The 22,818-nt window shown below is 39.1% G+C and overlaps 1 protein-coding gene across 1 annotated transcript; it reads right to left on the reverse strand.

Moving 5' to 3' along the window:
- Positions 1–9,414: 9,414 nt before the first annotated feature.
- st8sia1 (ST8 alpha-N-acetyl-neuraminide alpha-2,8-sialyltransferase 1) lies at positions 9,415–17,167 on the reverse strand. Its single transcript, XM_030773868.1, has 5 exons — positions 16,989–17,167; positions 15,763–15,907; positions 11,983–12,092; positions 11,260–11,352; positions 9,415–9,901 (listed from the first exon to the last, which is right to left on the reverse strand). The coding sequence occupies exons 1-5, from the start codon at positions 17,165–17,167 to the stop codon at positions 9,415–9,417; spliced, it is 1,014 nt and encodes a 337-aa protein (XP_030629728.1).
- Between the last annotated feature and the right edge of the window lie 5,651 nt (positions 17,168–22,818).

Here is a 22,818-nt window from a genome sequence, read left to right on the forward strand (position 1 = left end):
CTATCTATCTATATAGTAGTATTCACTCATTAATGTGAGAATCTGTCATGAGTGCTTGCACTTATGGACATCACAAACCTATATCAAGGTAGACTATGGCTCCACATAGGCCTGTGTATGCTCTATTCCTAACAGTGCAAGCACAGAATTCTCCTGCCACATCACTAAATCATGTGCTACTTCCACTACTGAATTTCATCTTGCATTTCCCATTGTTTAAACACAAACTCACAAACTCACTCCAAAGAGTTCTCTCTTCTCCAAAAGTCTATACAGACGGTCAGGAGAAACGGGTCAGCTCTGTTTCAAACACCCAAAAACTCCACTGCAGAACAATTCTTTGGTATATCCTGAGGTCTCTCAGCTGCTGTTGATCAAAAGTGACAGTGGGAGGTTTCGTAGAAGCATACTGGCATTCAGCTCCCTAACGACTCTTCTCCAAAGGCCCGATTTGGCGTCCAAGCGAAGAATGAAAAATGAAGAATGAAGAATGAGCAGTGATGCCGAGATGAAGTTCCTCCCAAAAGGACAATTCAAAGAAAATGGCTGCCCATAACAGACTCAAGAAAATTAGGGGAACTATTCCAACACCAGTCACTTTGGTAAATTTTTGAAAGGGTCATGAAAAAGGCTATAAAACCATTCATTAGTCATTTGTGAGCAAAGACAGTGTTTCCAGTTGTGACTCCAGTTGAATTAATGGCTTTGTGACAAATATCTGTATGATAAAACAGAAGTTTCATTTTCTATACTGCGGGTGACTTCTTTGAACTTTTTTGTATTTTTAACAAGAACATAACCACAAATATGAAAAGCTTTTTACTATCTTGCTTGCTTGTGCTATTAAACCTCATAATAAAATTTCAGTGAAGAAATATAGCAAAGTAAATTAACAACTTTTGGCAATTCCACCACTGTGCAGAAGAAAGTCACAAACTGGACTCTTTGTGTGTGTGGTTCCTTTATGATAGAATGAGTCGCCCAATCCAATCAAATCTGCTGACCCACTCACAAATTTCAAGGAGCGCCTAAGGACTCATCTTTTCTGGACTGTTCATCAGCCCTCACATAACTAATTTCTGTAGATTAAATAATCAAACTATTTAACCTTGAAAATTCCAAAACCATGTAAAGAAAAACATTCGAAATTTTCAAGAAGTTAAGTCCATCAACAAGTCTTCAATTTCCAGTGCATTCCAGTGTTACAACAACCTGTCTTTCTGATACCTCACTCTCCTTGGATGAGCCTACGAAGACAACAGCACATAGTTTTCTGTAGGTCAGTTCATTAAGGATATATATGTATGTATATATATATATATATATATATGTGTGTGTGTGTGTGTGTGTGTGTATACACACACACACACACACACACACACACACACACACACACACACATATATATATATATATATATATATATATATATATACACATAAGGGATGTGCAGAGAGCCCAGTATTTGTATTTGTAACTGTATTTGTTAATGCAGCAAAATTATTTGTATTTGTGTTTGTATTCAAATCAAAGTGGAAATAGGCATAAAAACAATCCTGTTTTTGTTTTTACTACACTTTTAATTTTAGGATATTTAAATATTAATATAAGTGTTCTTCAATAAACCATTATAAGAATTATGAACACTGAAATGTAATGTTGGTTTATGGTTTTCATAAACCCAGCAATAAACATGTATAACCATAAACATCACTGAAAAGAAAATCATTTTAAAACTAATATTCAGTTCCTAATCCACACTCAAGCCAATAAACTAAACTCTAAACTAATAAATGCCTGTATGAACACTGTGAACCCCGCCACACAGGCTGACTGAGCAGTGAGCACAGCATGTAGGTGAACTAGCTAGTAACTATGCTACCAGAGCTAACTTAAATGATACTTTAGTACAGGTTTCACAAATAACGAAATACTTAATCTTTTGGCACATCAGCACCACATTATCGTAAGTATCAGGGCTTTGAGAGGCACAGGAAACTGTGTCTATTCCAAAGAAAGATCCACACAGACTTGGGGGAAACTGCCACGAGAATAAAGAAGCAATTTTACAAGAAGTCATGATATTACGAGAATAAAGTCACCCTTTTACGAGAATAAAATGGTAATATTACAAGAATAAAGTCGTAATTTGAGGCCACGCGTTATTGTAGAGGGGAAATATCAGAAGAACAGCCTGCCGCCTGCTGTAAAATGAGGAACGTGGAGCATCTTGTGAAGTTACACTTTAGCATAGGATTCACGAATAACAGAAATACTTCATCTTCTGGCACATCAGTGCAATTATATATATATACATAAGGCTTATCCCTTCCATCCAGAACAGCAGTGGAAAAGTCATGATTACACCACTAGCAGTTAGAGGCAGAATTGAAATGGGTTCCTCTGGGAGTGTTGCTGCTGAGGGGCACAGCATGAGTGGTTCAGCCCGAACTTGAGCAAAAGGGAAACTCAAAAGTACTCAAAAGTCACAATATACAAGAGGAACAAACATCTTAGGACAGAACATTAATTCCATTTACTAAATAGTGATATCTGACATTTTAAAATGTTTCTTTTCTTTCTGGTAGAAAACAAAACATATTCTATGTTTGCACTGGCCAAATAAATTAATCTTAACTTAAACCTTTCTACTGTTGTTGACCTTAAGATGATTAAAAACTAAAGAGAAATTTAGATCTTGGCTCTGTTTAGCACAATTTTAATTTCCTTGCAAGTAATGTTTAGCACAAGGAGGTTTTTATTACAGTAGATTGTAGAGATTGGCCCTTTGGGTTTGAAGCTTGTTAAATTCAATTTGGAGCACTGTGTGGAAATGGGCCATCTTAAAATACCACAGAATGAAACAGGAATGACTCTGCATTCTAAATGTGGATTGTTGAATTTCAGGTCAGAGGTGGGTTACACAGATGAGAAAAGCTGTTTTTAGCTGGAACTCTGATATCTTGTTTCTGATTCATCCCCAACCACTCTTATTAGGTGGGGTAAGATATACCACTGAAAACGAGTGGCATCCTAACCCTAACCTCAACCAGTGAAAACTGTAAATTCAGCCACAATGCAGAACAGATCACGCGTAGCTTTGTATTCCTCTTTAACGTATTTACTTCTTTCCCTCTTTCCTTTACTGACTGCCCTGATTTTGAGATTGCGCAGACCAATTTTGACTTATTCTCACCACATTCTTCAAATGGTGAGAAGCTCTTGATACACATCAGTCTTTTGAAAGGTTTCACTTTTCAGTAAAGTGAAACTCTTTTTTCTTCCTCCTTCATCATACATGTTAAAAGCGGAACGTATGATACTCGTCGGGGGCAGTTAGAGATTTCTGTAGAGGGTGGAGGATACAGAGATGGAAAGTCAGATAGTAATAAAAGAGGTCTGGCAAATATCAAACATAACAGGCATTTCAGTAAAGACACTCAGTCACTCTCCAGCCAAAATAAGAATCTCTGTTTCCTCAGAGAGATCAGAGCTTTTCTCTGTGGCTTTTTCTGCATACAAGCAGTCTTTGTCTTGCCAGTATTTCTGGGCTATATAGATTGACCTTTGCTCAGGAAGAGACAGGAAGACCATATGATACACAGCTATCCCAAAAATACCAAGATGACTCATGAAAACACATGAGACCTTGAGAGTTCACGCACAATAGAGAGAATGTACTGTATGGAGTTTCTGTGCACAGCTGTTTGGAGACGAGTCTTAGGAAAGTAACAGTGTCAAGCGTCAAAAGTGTGTTTAGGATCCAAGATTGTGCCCATAAACAAGCACAAACAATGACACAGAATAACAGTGTGGAACTGAAACAATGAAACACCATCTTAATCTTTGACCCCTCTCTGTGGAAACACCACAGGAAATGAATATTTCACGTCACATAAATACCAAAGCTAAATATACCACACTGCTCTCCTTTGCGGGCTAACTGTTTCATGATTCATTGCTTTGTGTCAGAGACCTTTTTCGACTCTTGTTACCGATGTTACAGTGGTGCAAACTGCAAAAATCCACAGATCACCAGATCGCATATGAAGAGAACCCCAAACACATTCAGCAATCTTTCTACAGCCAGACTGTTCCACAAGCAACCTTACACCTTATGTTACACTATTGATCTGTCCTCCCCTGGCCTTCCTCTGGCTGACTCACATGGAGATTTAATTTTCCTTAAGTAGGTTTGAAATCTGATTTCTCTGTCTTTTTTATGGAGCAGGATAGAATTTCAGAACCCCTTGGACGTGTGAGCCAGCGCTGATCTGGCTTGGACACAAGCATAAAAGAGACACGATACATAAAAGAGAAAAATGCTGTTACTAAAATGCTAACCCATTAGACCCATGCATTATCTGGTGCATAACTATGTAACTGTTCTTTTGCTGAGTTGAAATGAGAACACATTTGTAAGCCAAAAATTTATGCTTGAAGCCGAACAGTCTTAGGGAGGAGCTCTGGTTTCCAAGAGAGTTAACTGGCACTTAATGTCTGGATGTAACATGCAAACCTGCAAATAAAATATGAATTGTAGTACAAGCATTTCAGACAACAAAGGGGAATAATTATGAAATGTCCGCTACCCTTGGCCTTGCACGTAAACACAGCAGTAAAGTGATAATCGTCACCATCAATGCTTATTAGAAAGACTGTGTGTGAGAAGTTTCTTGTTTCCTGTCAGTAAAAAAAGCATACACTTGCACACAATGTAAAAACTAGACACAAACACTGACATTTTATATGTGATAAACAACTCTAACAGCTCTCAATAGTGCACTAAGCACAGGGCAATCTTAGTATTCAGTGGAAAATTCTAGTTGCATAAGTGAGGATGAAGGCTGATTGAAGGCATAAGGATCTACAGGCTATATTGTAAGTGGGTGCTGAGTGTAAAATAACGGATGACAAAAGCTTCCACTGATGCCTGGGGGTCAAACAGCTTTTAGAGCCCATAGCTACTGATATGTTGCTGCATGCAAGAACTTTTTTTTGTCACCTTTTTAAAAAATGTTGTTCATTTGCTGCTGTAAATATAACACCCTCAACACAAAAGGCAATCAGCCAGGGTGTCAGAAGATGCTAATGATGACTATGTAAAACTCAATCCACAATGGTGTAAATGTGCTTATATCACTACATATCCAGAAGTGTATTCTTGGTAGACCTTGGCAGGCAAAAAAGAGAAGAGAAAAAAAAGTCTGTGATGACGTATGGGAGATGTAAGGGTTACAGCTGACTCAGGTATTCTAGACGGGAGTGAGCTGATCTCAATCCTTAATCCTGATTATCACGGCAAGGCTGACGAACACATCCACCTGCACCAGTGGTCCGATTTCATTCACAGTGTTGCCTGTCTCTCTCTCTTCTTTTCTTGGTTGGTTCTCTGGTAATCCTGCTGGCCCTTTCTGCAGCCAGATATACAAATTATGCCTTTGATCACCGAAACAAGGTGCTAGGGTAAGGTGCTAGGGTAACTCCTGGGTGATGGCTGTAGCACTTCTCTAATGTGACGTTAAACAAGTACCGGTTCAGAAACAGGCAGTTTTGAATATGTTAATTCAAGTTTAAAAGTAGCCCCTCAAAAATACTTAATTACTTAAACCAGCAAAAGGAAAAAGAACTGTTAGGCTCCTTTTATTATCACCAGATAAATAAAATTTCTTGAAGCAAGTGTGAAAACTGCTTGAAAAGTCAAGGTTTGCATAAAAAGACAGCAATGATGTCCACTGAAATGTTTATGACTTGTATGGTCATTTATGGTTTACACAGAACGTGAGACAAAAGACAAATTCAGCTGACACTGTGTAATCAGACACCGCACAGCCGTGGCTAACAGTAACGCACAGCCGTGGCTAACAGTGAAGAAGGTCATGTGGGACTAGGGTAAAAGTGCAGATTAGCATTTGTGTCACAGTGTTTGTGTCACCAGACTCAATTACAAAACAAAACAAGGATATCCATATGCACACTCACATGCAGTTGAAACTGGTTTCCTTTATTATTTCAGCGCTTTCCTTCCATCAAATGCATGTTTTTTTCTGAGTTGATTTATTTTTATTTTTTCATCTGCATGCCCCAAGTGGCACATAAGCTATGCTGAGCTCTACAGTGATTGAGAGTTCCGTCTAATTTGCTAGCATGACATGCTCAAGCAAAAACACTTTTACCTAACAGCTTGAGCAAAGGAAAGCAATGTGATAAAAGAACACATTTATAGTTTCTTTTTCAAGCTTTGCATTTTTTCCTTACACATGTTCTTTTTGTCAAAAGCCCACATCACAATGAAAAATTAAAACACTTTTTCTCACAGTCAACTGAACCAAGCATGACATATACCAAACATATCCTTATTCACAGCAGTTAGGGGAAAAATATACCACCAGGATTATGACCCCTTACACGGATTTATTTTTGACATTGTCAGTTACAGAAGTAAAACTTGGGTTTGTCCTAAACTCAGGGAGCTGCTGGTAGCCACTGTGGTACCCCACTGGAGGAAAAATTGCTGAGGTAATCATGGCTTAGCTATGGTACATTACCCCAGTATGGCTCAGAAACAAGGGGCAAAACATAACAGATATGACTGATCATAAAATATGAGTTCAAAACTCAGATTCAGTTTAAAAAATGAAAACACTGACCACAATCACGCATGCAGCAATACACACTATGTTCTCACTCATTCACAATACTGTATAGGACAAAAAGGTGCAAAATCATAAATATATATTCACTTGCCTTCGTCTCTATGAGTATCTAAAACAAATTCCCAGCTGTTAAGTACCTGTAAGCTACATACAATGTGCTGTTCAACTGGCAATCAATTAAGCAATGTACATTAAGTTTGATTCAGTTGGTCCTTCAGTAACCAGCTCATTCTTTGACGTCTGTAAACCATCACAGAGGTCACGTAGCTTCCTAAGAGGCCAATAGTCACTCTAACCTGTATGTCTACTAATTACTGAAAGAATTTCAACAGAAATGGTTTTTCCAAGAGGAAATGAAGTTCCCAAACAGTAACAATACTATCTAAAACATCCAAACTCTCTCCTGTACCCTTTTGTTTAGAGGAACACCGGATGCTCTTGTGGATCAAAGGATATGACAATAGAGAGGTGTCCAAGGTACTCTCTGGACCAGAGGAATTAGAAAGGTACACAACAATGTCCAAGGCACTTTTTTAGGAAAAGGTTGGGAAAACAAAACATTAACATTTTTGTTTTGGCACATACACAAAAGAAGATAAAAATCAGAAAATACTTGTACTCGATCAAAGGTGCCCCCGAGATGTTGTTTTGTACAGTCCAGTTAAAAACAAGGATGAGGGCTTTGTATGACATGCGATATGCAATGTAAGAAATATTGGAAATGATAAAATCCATTTGTATGTACACTTTGTTAGTTTTGAAATTTCTGAACTTCATGCATTTGTAGAACAATGTCACAATAATTACAGTTCAGACATTTGTGAGTGTAAGAATAGCAGATTATTTTCATTGACCTCATCTGAAAAGGAACAATTCCTATAAGAGTGCCTTGGACACTTTCACTAAATTCTTTTGTTTTCTCTCCTCAGTCTTTTCACCTTGGACATGAAGGCACTCAACCTCTGCTGAAGACTGTTAAAGATGAGCAGGTGATGGTTTCCATAAACTTCAACTATGATGCCATTTACACTTCCACAAATACAAAGTACAGGTTTCTGTTGGTACAGTCATCAGTAGGGTTGCCCATGCATAAAGGATATAGTACTAACACGGAAATGGCCGTTCCTTGTCTTTTCATTTCTAAAATAATTCCTCTAACCTCACTTCTTCTTAATGTTCTCCCATCGCTAAAAATATTAATGGCTACGCCACTATAGCAACATGATGGTCTAAATGGCCAGTGTGTGTGCTTGCATTCACAGGCTGTTGCTGATTGTTAATATTAAGACTAGCACCTATTGTTATCTCATCCTATTCCCTTATGCGCAATGAGAGAAAAAAAAAAAGCAAAAATTAAGCCAACCAAACACCAATGAAGAAACAGGTTACATGGCACACTGCTTTAGTCACTGCCATTACATTCACATGAATCTGATTGGTCCTGATACGGACAGTCATGGTGATGATGAATGCAAAAAATGAGTGTCTAGACAAGTCAAAGGAACAGGTTCCCAGCACCTGTGCAGAGCACTTGGCTCAACACACCTGGCCAAAACACCACGACTCTATCTTCTTCACCAGGGCACGTTCTCACACTAGTAACATTTGAGATTGCAAAAGCTGTGATGTGCACTGGAAACAGCACAATGAAATTAAATGAGATTCTCATGACTGTCTAGACACTGCAACTGGAACCAGATGCCTCTTCTCTGCAGGCAGAAAGCAAGACATGCTTTAGGCCAGTTTCAACTAGGAGTGTGTCTTTCATCAAGGATTGTACTATCTAGTACTCCGTAAGTAATGGAATATATACTTCTGTAGTGCCTGTCTTGGCAGTCCTGATGTGATACGAAGATGATGAGTATGATGCTTTCATTTGGTTGCTCATGGCTGTTTGAGGGTGAAATGGCTTTTTCAAATCGCAGCATTTTTCACTGTAGCTCATCCACCTAAACAACATTACAAGAGCTGACTTGTAAAAAAAAATCACATTGATAGAATCAGAGGTACTGTATAGTCTGTCTTTTGTTCAAATCTCAAGGATTAAATGCAAAATCAGCCAAAAATCAGTTGGTTTTGAAGACAAGCCTGGCAGATGAAGTTCAAGCTGCAATTTTCAGATCAAGCTGTGGCTGTCGAAAGGAACATCCTCTTCATTTCCCTTTTTGTAATTGTATCAGAATGTTTCGCATTTGAGGTGACTGAACAATAAGTAGTCATATTCAAATTTTCACAATCCTCTTAAGTCGTTGATATTTCACCTGAACCCCAGATCATTCATGCTCAGCACATGCTAATGGGGGTCAAGAAAACGCAGCGACTGGTTTTAGAAATTCAGCTGCCACTTCATCTTCACACTTTGCACAGTTTCTTCTATCCATTTCTTAGAATGCTTTAAATCAATCCTCATGTGTCTTTCCACTCTCTCTTTCAGCCAGGACCCAGAAGGGCTACGCATCCAACTGCTCTGTTTGTTACTATCCACTGTAGCACACATACTAAGACTATGCCTGTTACAGGCAGCTGCCTCCCACAGTGGGAATAAAGGAGAAGAACAGATTGCTCTGGGTGGAAAGGGATGTGCATGGAGAGGGTGGGTTACAAATTCAGGCCAATAAAATTTGTAATGTTTCAAATATTTTTGGGGTGGTGGACAAGCAGTGTAGGAGGGGGGGAGGCAGAAGGGAGCTTTAGTTAAAGGGAAGGTCTGGTTCTGTGACGGAGCGTGTGGGAATAAATTAGGTGTTGCTAGGCAACACTACTCTTTCGCTCCCTCAGCCTCACTCATGCAGCGCCCAATGCGCATGCGTAGTGTACCACTTTTGTGAAGGTGCCAAAGCTGCATGAACTCCTCGGGCATGGCGTGGAACCCTGAAGAAGGCAAGATGTTGTCATAGTAATGATGGCTGACTGGTTGCTCATCCAGGCCCACCGAAAAGGGCCAGAAGCCATAGACCGTCACCTCCTCACACAGCCCCAGTGCAAGGCTCACCAGAAAGAGTCCTGTGGACAGGCGCTTCCCATGCACTCCACGGCCCTTCCAGAAACGGCCCACGTTCTTTAGAAAGTCCGGGTTGGCAAAGAGTACCGTCTGATTGGAGGAGGAGTCAGCAAGGGCATGGTAGGCCCGTAATGACGGATCTGTACCAGGCTTCATGGAAAAGGCAGGCATGTAGATGAAGCTGGAGCCATAGGCTTTCATGCTCTCTACGAAGGCCCTCCGAGACCACAGCAGGTTCTGAAAGCTGAAAAGGTCAAACACACAGAATTGGTAAGCTATAGAAATCCATTACAAGTAGGTCTTTGCAGCTTGGTTCTGTTTGGCTTGATTTTTATATATGTACACATTTCAGAGGATAGATATTTAAGATAACCTAACTATCAGGTGGTGCATAACTACACAACACCTCCCGCCATACCATTTTCCTGATCTGAAAATGGAGGGAAACACATAACATGCCTGATATGGAACATAAAGGGAGAGAGGGAGAGACTTAGGCTTATGGCTTGTGATTCTGCTGTTTTGAAATTCCGTGCAAAACAAAAAAAAAAAACTTTCCTTATAGCATTTCAATCTGACTCATGTATTCTTCAACCTTTCTGAACATGAAAAACTTTTAAAATCAGATTTTAGGTGCAGATCTTCCACAGGGCTTAACGGGCAGGGTGGTATGGCTATGGCCAATTTTTCAAATATTCATATTTGAAAAAGTATTCATGAGACTGACTGACATCTGTCTTTGGTAGTATTCCCAAGTGTGCCATTCATCAGCTCATGACACTACAGGTAGTGATAAAGCTCTGCTTTCAGGAGCAGCAGCCCATTCTTTCTACTCATATGCCACAACCAAACGACATTCACAGTAAACTACTGAAGACACACCTACAATGGCACTTACAACGACAATACACAACTAGTTAATTATTCTACTAAATCATTTATGTTTATTCATTACAAAATTAACAAACTGAAATAAATTCAAATTGTTATGCACATAAGGTTGGAATGTACATAATTTCATCCAAGAAAATCTCATGAGAGGAGATAAGGTATTGTTTTTTTTTTTAATTAGCCTTTGGCTTTAGGTGCAATTACCACAATGGGTCAATTTTTGTGTGCTATGACATGACAAGTTATGCACATTCAAAACTTTGTTTTACACTGCATTGCTACTGTACGTCTGTCACACAATCTGAATGAGTTAGGGGTTAATTATGCCTCTGTGTGTATGTGTGTGCGTGTATGTGTTAGTTGACAAGGGGAACGGACTATAAAAAATCCAAAAGAAACCTAGATTAAAAAGGGGCAAAGTGGAATCACAGGCAAAAAGGGATTAAGCTTAATTTTGCATTTAATTGTATTTGAGGAAAATAGACAAAATCTGTAAAATCTACTCCACTTCAAAACATCTTTAGTGTACAAATGCTGCACAATACAACATATTGTAAATTATGCATTCCAGCAGGTTCACCCCAAGATTAATGTGACAATATTGTTGCTACCTTAGATTGGGCTCTGTCTTAAGTAAAAAAAATCTGTCTACTTGTGTATACATCTATCCATTTCGTGTGGAGTGCTACAGCCAACAGAAGATGAGCATACCTCTTTTCAATGATACTCGGATTGGCAGTCACCAAATGGGTTCTGGTCCCCACATCATCGGTGTACTTTTTGGACAGAGGTGGCAGGTTACACCTGCAGTGAAAAAGAGTGTGTGTATGGGAGAGGTTGAGATCAATATTATCTAGTAAAGAAGTATATTTGTGTAATTTTCAGCATATACATATCAGCATTGTTCAGCTGTCGTCAAAACTCTTGCTTGCATTAATTACATTACAAAAATCATACTAGGATGTACTGAACAAGCAAACAAACACTTCTTTGATCTTGTCTTATCTAAAGTTAAAAATATTTCCTGCAATCATAAATTCACTAGCTTTATCTCCAGAAGTTCTAAACATTAATCTAATTTGTTTCCTCTATATGATGAAAGAAACTGTTTTGATAATTAAAGTTTGTTAGGTCATTGTTTTGCCTCTCCACCTAAAAAAGTCTACCTCTAAAAGTTCTCCGTGATTATAGGAACACCCTGTCAAACAAATGCACCCTAAAAAATGAGGATTAAAAGGTATGCTCAAAATTTTTTGACATCTTCAGTTATTTCCACGTTTCATGTTGAGGTAGACTTCATTTTTGATTGCTAAGATCAGCCAGACACAGACACATAATCTCTCAACTTGATCCTTTAAACAGAAATCATTTTTGACAAGAGGACAGCTGATTCAGGCATTCTGGATAGGCAGACAGATGACTGTCCTTACTTACCGCATGACAAAGTCAGCCTCATCGATGTCTCTGCCACAGCTGCTGCTCTTCAGGACTCCTGCATTACCTACCACAGCACACTTCTTCAGTGGCTGCTGCAATGGCGTCTCCTGTCAACCACAACAGCCAACACATATGTTGGTTAATCAATACAGAGAGCTACCAACACACACCCTCAATATGCTATGCTCCTGAACTGAATGAAGGGACTATCTGCATAGAGGGATGGTTAAACAAAACAATCCTCAATATTGGAACAAACACTGAAAAATTAGATTCATGAATGACTGGCCTTGTCCAAACATTCCTCCTTTCCTTTTTCCTTTACTGGATGACTTGACTTCAGATGAAAATTAGGGAAACAGCTAAATTAATTTATTCTGCCCAGCCACACTTAACAGGAGAATACATATGAAGGCCATTTTCGTGTAAGCCGTCACCCTGTAAAGAACTAGTATTGACACGCAGCGGACTTTAACACCAAATGGGAAAACGTGCATGCTCATCAAAGTTCTCTACTCGGACTCGAGCGAACAAACAGCGTCACTGTGCACGGTTACAAACATTCCTTTGCTGCCATTTACTGCCAGCAGCTACGCACGAACCATATAATTCCCTCTAGCCTAAGATATCAGACACTAATATCAGTACCAACATACATATACACCCACACAGTGGTGCTGGTGAGGATTCGGGCGGTGCTTCAGCTGTACACTCAGTGAGTCCCGACAGAAACAATAGATCTTATTATTCCAGAGGGAGCCCATCCCCCAGTCTGCACTGGGCAATGGAAAGGCCAAAATCTGAGGAACAAAGCCTCATTATCATTTATGAAGCAAAGCCATAAAAAGGAAAGATGCTACAATCTGTTCTACAGACCACCATTTCTGGGACAGCTTGTGGAATGGAATTTTTTTTTTTTTTTTTGCAGTAAATTGAATTTCAGATATTGAGTTAAACAGTGAAGAGGAAGTGAATAAAACAGATCCTGAACTTAGATCATGCTAAAGGCAGAATGATACAAATAAAAATAGACAGACCACTTTGGCCAAGAGTGGGTGGGGGGACAGGAAGTGCAGCTCAAATTTGTTGAAATCCAAGGCTCACGCACAAAAAACATAAAAAGACAACAAGAGCTTTCAATATTTAATCTCCAATAACTACTATTAAATAACTTAAGTGAGCTACTGTGATTTTCACATTTATCAGCATGTTTGATTGTATTGTGTGTGATATATGGTATCCAGGGTGGGAGCAGGGCTAACCCTTTTTGTAAAGAAATGAAAATACAATAAGACTTTGGGGGGTACACTGTGGAGGTTACTACCACTGCCCAGGGCACTTGTGTAGGAAAGAGAGATAGACCAAAAAAATCTATGTTTAAAAAGTCTTTGCTGTCTTGACATATTAGCTCTAAGCACACTGTTGCAATATACAAGCTGGTTGTCCTCTTAGCTTTATATTCCGTTGTGGAGACCATCATTTATGCGGTAGCCTCAATGGAATTTTCCAGAATATTGATTTTACAGACAAAAAGAAGATAGTGAGTGTAAATTCAAACAAAAAATAAAATGAGAGAACTCTACGGACAGAAGGAGACAGATAAACATAGACTGACTGCTTTAGGCAACCAAACAATCTATAACAAATTAAAATTATTCAACCAGTTCACTGAATTGCCCCCTCTGCTCCACAAAGTTGGATGTACAGCAGTCCAACAAGTCTACTTCCAGCAAATATATAGCTGGATAACAACAATTTCACAAATTGTATGTTTTTAAAATTAACACTGAGCAGACATTGTGCTTCACACATATCGTAAAACAAGCAAGTTAACACTGAGTGTTCTTCAAACTACCTCTTGTAAGCATACACGACTGCACTCAGTGATGAGTGTATGGGAGGGAGCATTAGTCAAGAACTCTTCCAACCTGAGAGAGAGTAGCGGCAGAATACTACAAGTGGGAGATACAGGCAATTTGCCCAGTGCAGGACGAATGGACCCATACAGTCCATTTCCCGCTGGGTTTATTTTTGGCAGACAGAACGGTCATCTATCCTCCAGCACCAACTGCACAGTGAGAAAAGGATGTAGAGCTCAAACCTAGTTCTGCCCCCCCCCCCCACACACACACACACACACACACACACACACACACATTTGGTTCCTCTCTACCAAGGACATTACATAGTGACTGGGGCGCACACACACACACACACACACACACACACACAAGCACACACACACATGCACACAAAAAAAGAGCAAGATCTTTTCATATTTAATCTGATTAGGCAACGACGGTGAGCTACTGTAATTTTCGCGTTTATTAACGTGTTTATTACTTTGGATGATATCTGGTGTCCAGGAAGGGAGCATGGTTACTTCTCTCTTTAAGGAAGTAAAAACAAACCAAAAAAGCCAAAAGACTTTGGTGGGTACATGACATAGTTTACTACCACTGCCCAGGGCACTCTTGTAGGAGAAAGAGGAAGAATAAAAACATGCATGTTTAAAAAGTCTTTGCTGTCATGCCATACTAGCCAAAGCCCTAATCACACTGTGTAGCAATACACTAGCCAGTTGTCCACTATGAAGAGATCTTTCCATCAGTTGACACAGAAGTTATGAGGAGGAAAGAGGTAATCCTTGTGCTGTGTGTCGGCTGGCAGTATCCAGCACTTCACTTCTATTCACAAGATTGTTAGTAGACTGTTTGAGACTTACTTTATTTGATAACCAATTAAATAAGTCTATTCTAAATAAGAACATTTCAAACAATGAAGAGAGATTCAGTGAGACTCTGCATATTAACTATGGGCTAAATTAAGGTAAATCAGCAGCAAATTTATGGTTGCGATAATATGGCTGCAGTATACGATAATACTTGCATCAGAATAGCAGTGGATTTTAAGATGAGATCGGACCGCTACATTTGCATGAATACAGGAAAAGAGAGGAAAAAATGACACTGACATCGGATTATCAGGAACAACATTTGCATGTACTACGAATAGTTTTGTTTGTGAGGCAAGAGATTTCAATGCGAATTTGGTTAACTGAAGAAAATCCATTTTCTCCTTATTCTAGAGATTCCCGTGTCTCACAAAAACAAGAACAGTCATTTCATGCCTGTACGCTTGAGTTGCTGAGAAAGCACTTTTACCCTCCTCCACTCTGTTACAGGCCACGATAACAACCATCAATCAAGCGTGTTATAATGACACTATTCCAGAACTCCTCTTATGTTATTAAAATGAAGCAATAACCAGAGTTAGATAATGATGTGAGCAACTGTATTGAACTGTAAAAAAAAAAAAAAACACAGCACAAACAAGGTTTTCGTCTCACAACAGAATGTAAGACAACAGCTAAATGATCGTTTATGAAGATGTGTCAGGGTAGTGTGCAACAAGGCATACAATCATGACCAAACCAAATGATGCGCAAACCTTGATATGTAACTGCTGTGTTACTTATAAAGACATTATGTGAAGTCTGGAGTGTCACTCAATAACTTCTCCAGTTCTGATAGGCAGGTACTTAATACTGAGCACAGTCCAGCAGTCTTAAAAATACCTCTTCTTGTGACAATTATCCTGTGTGATCCACTTGACTAATGGATTTGAGTTGTATTCTTAAGATGCTTATTACCTAGTAACCTATCAAAACCTATCATGTGCAACCACCCTCAAAATATTATGATACAGGAGATAATTAGAATTTGTGATTTTGTGGCTTGATATAGATCTGGTTAATTGGAGTGTACTAAACTGTACCTGTATGAAGAAGGGATAGGTTTCATTGCTGACAATGTGGTAATGGTAGAACTCCCCATCATACCACAGAACCTTGCCAATTGGAGAGTTCTCCTTGGTCACTGCAAACATCCTCTTTGGATCACAGCATTCTGTAAGCAGTTTCCTGACAAGAGAGAGACAAAACAGATGAAGAGAAATAAAGACATAGAGAGAGAGAGAGTAATTCATACTTTAATGGTATAGAAAAAAGCACAAACAGGAAGAACAAATTTGTAGCAACACAGTGTGAGATGGTAGAGGGATTCTAATTATATTCCAAATCTCAAGACCAAATGAGCAAGAGGTGTTGCTAAAAGTTGAGTGTCTGAGTTCTCAGGTATATTACTGTATTTCAATTTATGCCCCTCTGCACTAAGTGAGAGATCTCATATCAGCCGCCAAAAACTGCATCCTCCTCAGATACCGGATACTTGCACACCACAGCAACACACAGTTGTTTAGCTCCACAGTCTTCATTTCCATGCACAAATGCAGTGCCTTAAGAACTTTGCACAAAAAAAAAAAATCCCCTTTTATGAACAGTTACCTAAAATTTGAATACATTAATGCAAATTATGCTTTTAAATTTGATCTATGTGTAATATCCTGTGTGTGTGTGTGTTATGATTTGTTAAAAAAAACAAACAAACAAAAAAACCCAAAAGCAAGTAATCTGTTTAGATAACAAATGCTGAAAGTTCAACAGCTAGTATCTATTAGAAAAAGGAAAATGTGGGAACATGCGTACTGGCATTCTCCACTCTCTCAATGCTTGATGGGTCTGGGACGGATATTTAATAATAATTCCTGAAAAATCTGACGAACTGACACAAAATAAGAAATGCTAAAGAGGGTGTATATTTTAGCACTGTGCATGGCAACCTTGAATTCGCATCCATTCATCCTACAAAGAATTCGATGATGAAAGGATGCAGGTGTCACGCTATGTTCGGTAGTAGGCCTATCTCTACCTCTGTCTAAAATATCATGTGGTTTATATTGCCACAAGCGACTTAATTAAGTCGCGATAAGCGTTCATATACTGCTGCTAAAATGAACACGGTGAATCAACAATTTTAATTACCTGCCATTTTAAAGTCCCCCACCACAACTAAGATAACGGTCCTTTTTTCCGGAATCAGTAAATAAGAACAATATTTCTTAAATATACAGATATTGTTGTTGAACATTTTGCAACCAAATACCTGTACAAATCTATTCCAGTTTGGTTTTTACTCCATACTTGGCCCTGTCGTAGCACTTCGTCGACTATCTCCTTATCGCTGGGCAATCTGTAAACGGGAAAAATGTACAGCCAACAGAGCACCAACACACAGAGAACGGCCCACAACGGCTTGCTCCTGTGGCATCTCAAAGACATCATAACGGCTTCTGTAAAGGAGATCAGCGACGGCCATTCAAGCAAATCTGTACAAATGATGTGACTGCCCGGTTACTTCAGCGCCACCGTCAGCGCCATTATGACAAAATCCCGTTTAATTGCTAGACAGGCCAGCATCCTCACTTTTCGTTCCTCGGTGTGGTGAGAACGACACATGAGCGCACATTTAGATCCTTGCTCCTCATGGAGCCGTGAAACCCCCGAATTGCCTTAGTAGCTGCTTACTGACAGTATACATAGTTTTCTTTCGTCATGTTACAAATCCAGTGTCCAAAACGATAACGGCTACTGTGCACGGGGCTTGTTTTTGCCCGGCTGGCGGAATCTTCGACTAGTGGTTTCAAATACACCAGACACCTCTGCTTGCATCACCGAGATGTCTCTTGGCACCTTCACAACCGTCCTCGAGAGTTCCGCAAAATCTTTTCCCAGATGACACATCGCCTCTAAGGGCACATTTCATATTTCAGTGATTCATCGCCCAGCAGCAACTGACATCCGGTAGCTCTCTCTTCTTATCTTTTCGCCGAGTCCAGTACGATTTTGAAGCCGTATGGCGAATGCAATTCCCCGAATCTCCCTGAAGCTGAACAATGCGCCTCTTTTTTCTTAGTGCTCCAGTCCACTGCAGATTGAAAATGTCAGTGTCGTGTTCGTGTGCTGCCCCCTATGGACGACTCGTTATTTTTTCATACATTCCTTTGTCTCACCGATTACTTGCTCAATAAGACAGCGAAATTATGCCACCACACCCTTCTTTACGTTACATTTTAGAATGACATTCACTAGAGTGCTCTAGTACCACAACTGACAAGGCTTGTTATTTCACTCTAATTTCTTGGATTGCGGCCATTAATCATGTAAAAGATCACATATAATTTTCTGTAAATATAACAAATGTTATTTACAACAACAAAAAAAGAGCACATTACAATATGATCCCATTATCTTATTTATCTATTATCTGTAATAATAGACATGTCTATTATTAGATATGATTATGCTTTACTGTGCTTAGTTTGTTGAAGAAAAAACCCCCCAATGTAGACTGCTTAACACAAGCAAACCAACAAACAGCTGCTGCTACCCCCCCCCCCCCCCCCCAAAAAAAAGAGAGAAAAAAACTAAAAAAAAAAAAACATAAAGCCATGTTGTGAGGGAGAGATGTAAGTTAAAGCTAAAAGCAGGACTTAGAAACTGAAATTACTTCTGAACATCCTTAGTCTCCTCACATCAACATAAGCCAATACCAAAGTATTGTTTTTTATGCAAAATTCTGTGTGTAGATGTTACATAGAGTCCCAGCATTTTGAACGTACAGTAGTTAAACTGTTTAATTTCATGTGGAAAATATACTGCTGAAATGTTCCAACAGTACGAGGAAAAAAATCGTACAAACAGAATTGTTTATAGCCTGGAATACAAAGGCCCATCCTGCAAACAGAAAGCAATATTTCTGCTGGGAAGTGTTCTGGAATCTCCCTACTGTGATTAGATAGCATGGTGTCTTTTCCTTTTTCTATTCTTCCTTTCTTTTTTTCTTTTTCTAATGACTAACTATACTTAACTGCAGTGTCTGAGTTCAGCTACAGGAAGAGCATACCTCAGACCCTGAGATGCTGATCGGTTTTAAGCTCCAATGATTCATGACAAATGTTTACACAGAACATTATTTTCATTCCTTTGGACACTGAACAACTGAGGTAATTATTAATGCACTAGGTCTGTATAACATTTTTTGGCCAATATGACCCACTCTACTTTTTAAAAATATCAATGTGACACATTAATCTCATTTTAGAGCTGCTGAAAGTGGGCATGCAAAATTATTTTAAATTCCCAAAGTGAGGGAACTTTAGATTTTACATGAATTTGTTTGTACATTTGGTTATTTAATTCTTCCCACCAGAGTGTGAGTTATACAATGACAATCGGAGGGGTGGGGGTGCGGGAAGGGGCGGGGGGGGGGGGGGTATATAGCATAGGATTTATAAATGTTTCGACCCTCCTGAACTGTTGTTTTTACCTCTTTTTTTTTGGGGGGGGGGGGGGGGGTAAGTTGTAATTAGGGGGGTCAGACCCGACCCCAACCCCCCTGTAATTCGAACCCTGATTCCCACTGTTTTACTGTCTGTGTCATGTGACTCCTATCCGATTGCTAAAGTTGGCCCACCTACCTCACATTTAATGACACCCCCCTTAACATGTGTTTTGCACAGGCAGCTTAAGCAGCACACATGTGTTCTGATGATCACAAGACTTTCGATATTATCTGTGCCTGAGGCAACCACAATGACCCTGAGGATATGAGTCAGCAGATTCCACTGATTTTTTCATGATATGTCACATCCAAAGATTCTCAACTGACAACCAGGGTTTTTTCCCCCTTTGACCCAGGGATGTGGGAACACCTTAACGAATTTTAGGTGTGTTCATCAGGTTTGCTGAGACAAAGAGAAAAGAGGAAGTGTAAGAATGGCATACTGAGTCATTCAGTAAAGTCACAGAAACTGGGAGTGTTTGGGGACCACACTGGAGCATGCTTACAGAAAACCTTAAACCACAGACATGGCGAAAAGCCAGATTGTTTTTAGATGTGAACTGTCTAGGTGTTGTACTCGTGCTACACTATTCTGGGCACTCTACTTGTAATAGAGAATGCACATCTAGAACTGGTGTCTGAAATTTCACATCATACAGCCTCAAGAACATTTGCTCACAGTAGATTTGCACAGCAAGCCTTTGGCTTCTTGAGGATCGAGATGACAATTGCCAGGCCTGCTGCAAAAAGAATATTGTAGATGGATGTTGTTTCTAAAAAGGTTCATTTAATTTTAATGCTCTTACACTGTGATTGTAGGAATTTTACTGTTTTAATCCTAACTGTAGATAAGGCATGAATCAGAAATCAGAGGGTGTCCTCCATATCAAAGTTCTACGTGGTCTCCCTAGGCAGAGATTTTGAAATCTCAGGTGGCTGGTCCAGTTATACAAACCATTAAAAACACAGTAATTTGAATTGGGAAAGTAATGCAGGCAATGAAGACATTTACTTAAATCTATAGTATCTATAGTATAGTACTGTACTGAGCACTTGAGCAAATGAAAATGAGCCTGGAAATGTGCTTAGTAATACTGCCTGAATTAAATCACCGAAACATTTTGTGAAAAAGAACACATATTTGCTTGTCACACTACCCAGTAATATCTGATACAATTGCCAAATAATCATATTTTTGACTAACTTCACATTTAAAACGCCAGCAGGCTCAGTGTTGGTAAATTAGAACTGAAAAGTACTTTTTCACAACCACCTTCAGTCTAGAGTCGATCCCAATAACGTGGGCCTCATTCACCAATATCTTCCTAAGTTTTTTCTTTTTCTTTGTTCTTGAGAAAGGTCCTAAAAAAAAGTCTATGTCATAATGTGTTCTTAAACCGCAAAATTGTTCGCAATCTTGCTCCTAGAATGATGAATCCCATTGTCATTGTAAATTGAAAGTGCGTTCCTAATTAGCATAGGTAAACCAATCCCCATAAAAGGGGCATGAGACGACAGGCCATGTGCACGTACAGAAATCTACGGAAGCCCGTTTCGGTCATATTAAAAAAAAATACTACTTTATTTCTCGAAATTCTGACTTCGTTTAGCGGAATTCTAACTTTTCCCCATCTCAGTTTTGACTGTTCCCCCTTTTGCAATTCCGACTTTTTCTCGTAATTCTGAGTTCTTTTCTAATAACCAGCAAGAAGCTTGAGCCATCACTTCTGTTCCTGCTTTCATTGTTCAATGCAACATGCATACAGTAGCAGACAGAAGTGAAGGCTACAATGGCTGTGTTTGCTCTGTCCAGGTATTTTAATATTTATCCATATGTATAAAAGTAAAACTGACTGATTCTCGCACACGTCTGTGGGAGAGAATTCTCAGCCTGGGCCAGATATGGCTACGATTCTAACCACACTGTTCACTTACATTCAAAATGAATAATCAGTCTTCAGAGTCTGATGCAGTATACGTTTATTGCATGAACTTAAAGAAGCATACAACAAACGGAGCCGGTCCTGGGAGCGGTTGAATCAGCCCTCACAGATCACTTGCTTTTATACTAATTCTTATCACTTTTCTAAAAATACACAGCAAATAGCCAAGCCTTTCACATAGTAGTCACGCCTTTCACATTCTTCACCTATTTGGTAAGACACATCTGTTTATACACCATTATTTCTCAGGTCTCATCCCTCTGAATCGAAAATGACTTGAACTTTACCTCCCCCTAATGGCATATTCAAGAATCACAGTTTGACCTTAATCAAGAGCAAATAAAGACATTTATACCACATTGATTTATACCATTGTAAGTCTCAGCCACCCTGATTTATTTTATTAATCAGCACCTTTGATTAGCACCTTGGTTTGTCATTATTCAGAAAATCATTTTATTTTTCCAACACCTGCTTTACAACCTGTATGGTTTCAGATGGGATAACGCTTAAGTAGTGTATGTAAAACTACCGCTCACTTATCACAGTCTCCATCAGCTATTACATTCTCATATTGCTCTTTTTGTTCAGTGTACAAAAGTATGAATAAATATGCACTACATTCTGGAGTTCTACATGAAGTGTTAGTGTGGTGTTTATTTATTTTAAAAGACCAGGATGCTTTGTAAAATAATGAAAATAATTGTTTTAAAATATTATAAATGATAAAAATATTACTGTAATTTACGTCCTGTAATATTATCCAACTGTAGAATTGAGAAAAACACAGTAAACAATTATTTTGTACAAACATGTCAGCACTCAAATGTGTGTAAGTGTGCTCTTGAGTGTGCGTAGATTCTCTTCTTACCTAAGACCAAATCCCAAATAAGAAAACATTGATGAATGTCAGAAAACTGCGTAAGTGGGTTTTAAGAACAAATTTCTTCTTAAGAACGGTTGGTGAATGAGACCCAATATTTTTACCACATTATTACAGTTGCATGGTGCAGCTGGACTTGAATAGGGACTCGGAATTGAAGAGCAGTTTTTAAGCACTGGGTTTGATAGGATCACAAAGAACTGTTGCAGATTAATAGGCTAAGCATTCTGTTTATTGACATTAAAATGAATGTTACCATTAATGGTGTAGTTTGAAAGAATCAGTGGCACATCTCGGGGAAAAGTGAAGTTGATGTCCCATTGATGTCGCCAAATCGCTACTGTAACAAATTAGCATGAATTTCCGTTACGATAAGTGACCGGACTACTTGCGGAATGATATGAAAGATGTTAATCAGAAGCACAGAACCCGTTTCCAATAGCAGCGGTCATTATCATGAAATATCTGACCTCCGAACGTTGGGATGGCCTATTTAATCCAATGGAACTTTCTGCAGCATTCTGAGGAACCGTTAATAAGTAAGGGATAATGTACAGCTGGCCGGTCATCATAGCGAAATAAACTCCTTCAGGGTGATCCCGCATAATCCTGTCTTGGTTTATTTCGCGATGATGATCGGCTCGCTGTACAATATCCCGCTTATTACAGGGCTGCTTACTAAAAAAAAAAACAATAGTTTGACACAAAATATTGATTTTAAATTATTTTATTGCTTCCAATGAGAAATAGTTCCACAGCAACAGTC

This window comes from Chanos chanos, chromosome 1, assembly GCF_902362185.1.
Source record: "Chanos chanos chromosome 1, fChaCha1.1, whole genome shotgun sequence".
NCBI lineage: Eukaryota > Metazoa > Chordata > Actinopteri > Gonorynchiformes > Chanidae > Chanos > Chanos chanos.

Coding starts and splice junctions, on each gene's coding strand:
- st8sia1 (XM_030773868.1), bottom strand. CDS start 17,167: ATGATGTCTTTGAGATGCCACAGGAGCAAGCCGTTGTGGGCCGTTCTC. Junction 12,093..15,762: donor CCTATCCCTTCTTCATACAG/GTACAGTTTAGT, acceptor TGTGGTTGACAG/GAGACGCCATTGCAGCAGCC. Junction 9,902..11,259: donor CCGAGTATCATTGAAAAGAG/GTATGCTCATCT, acceptor TGACCTTTTCAG/CTTTCAGAACCTGCTGTGGT.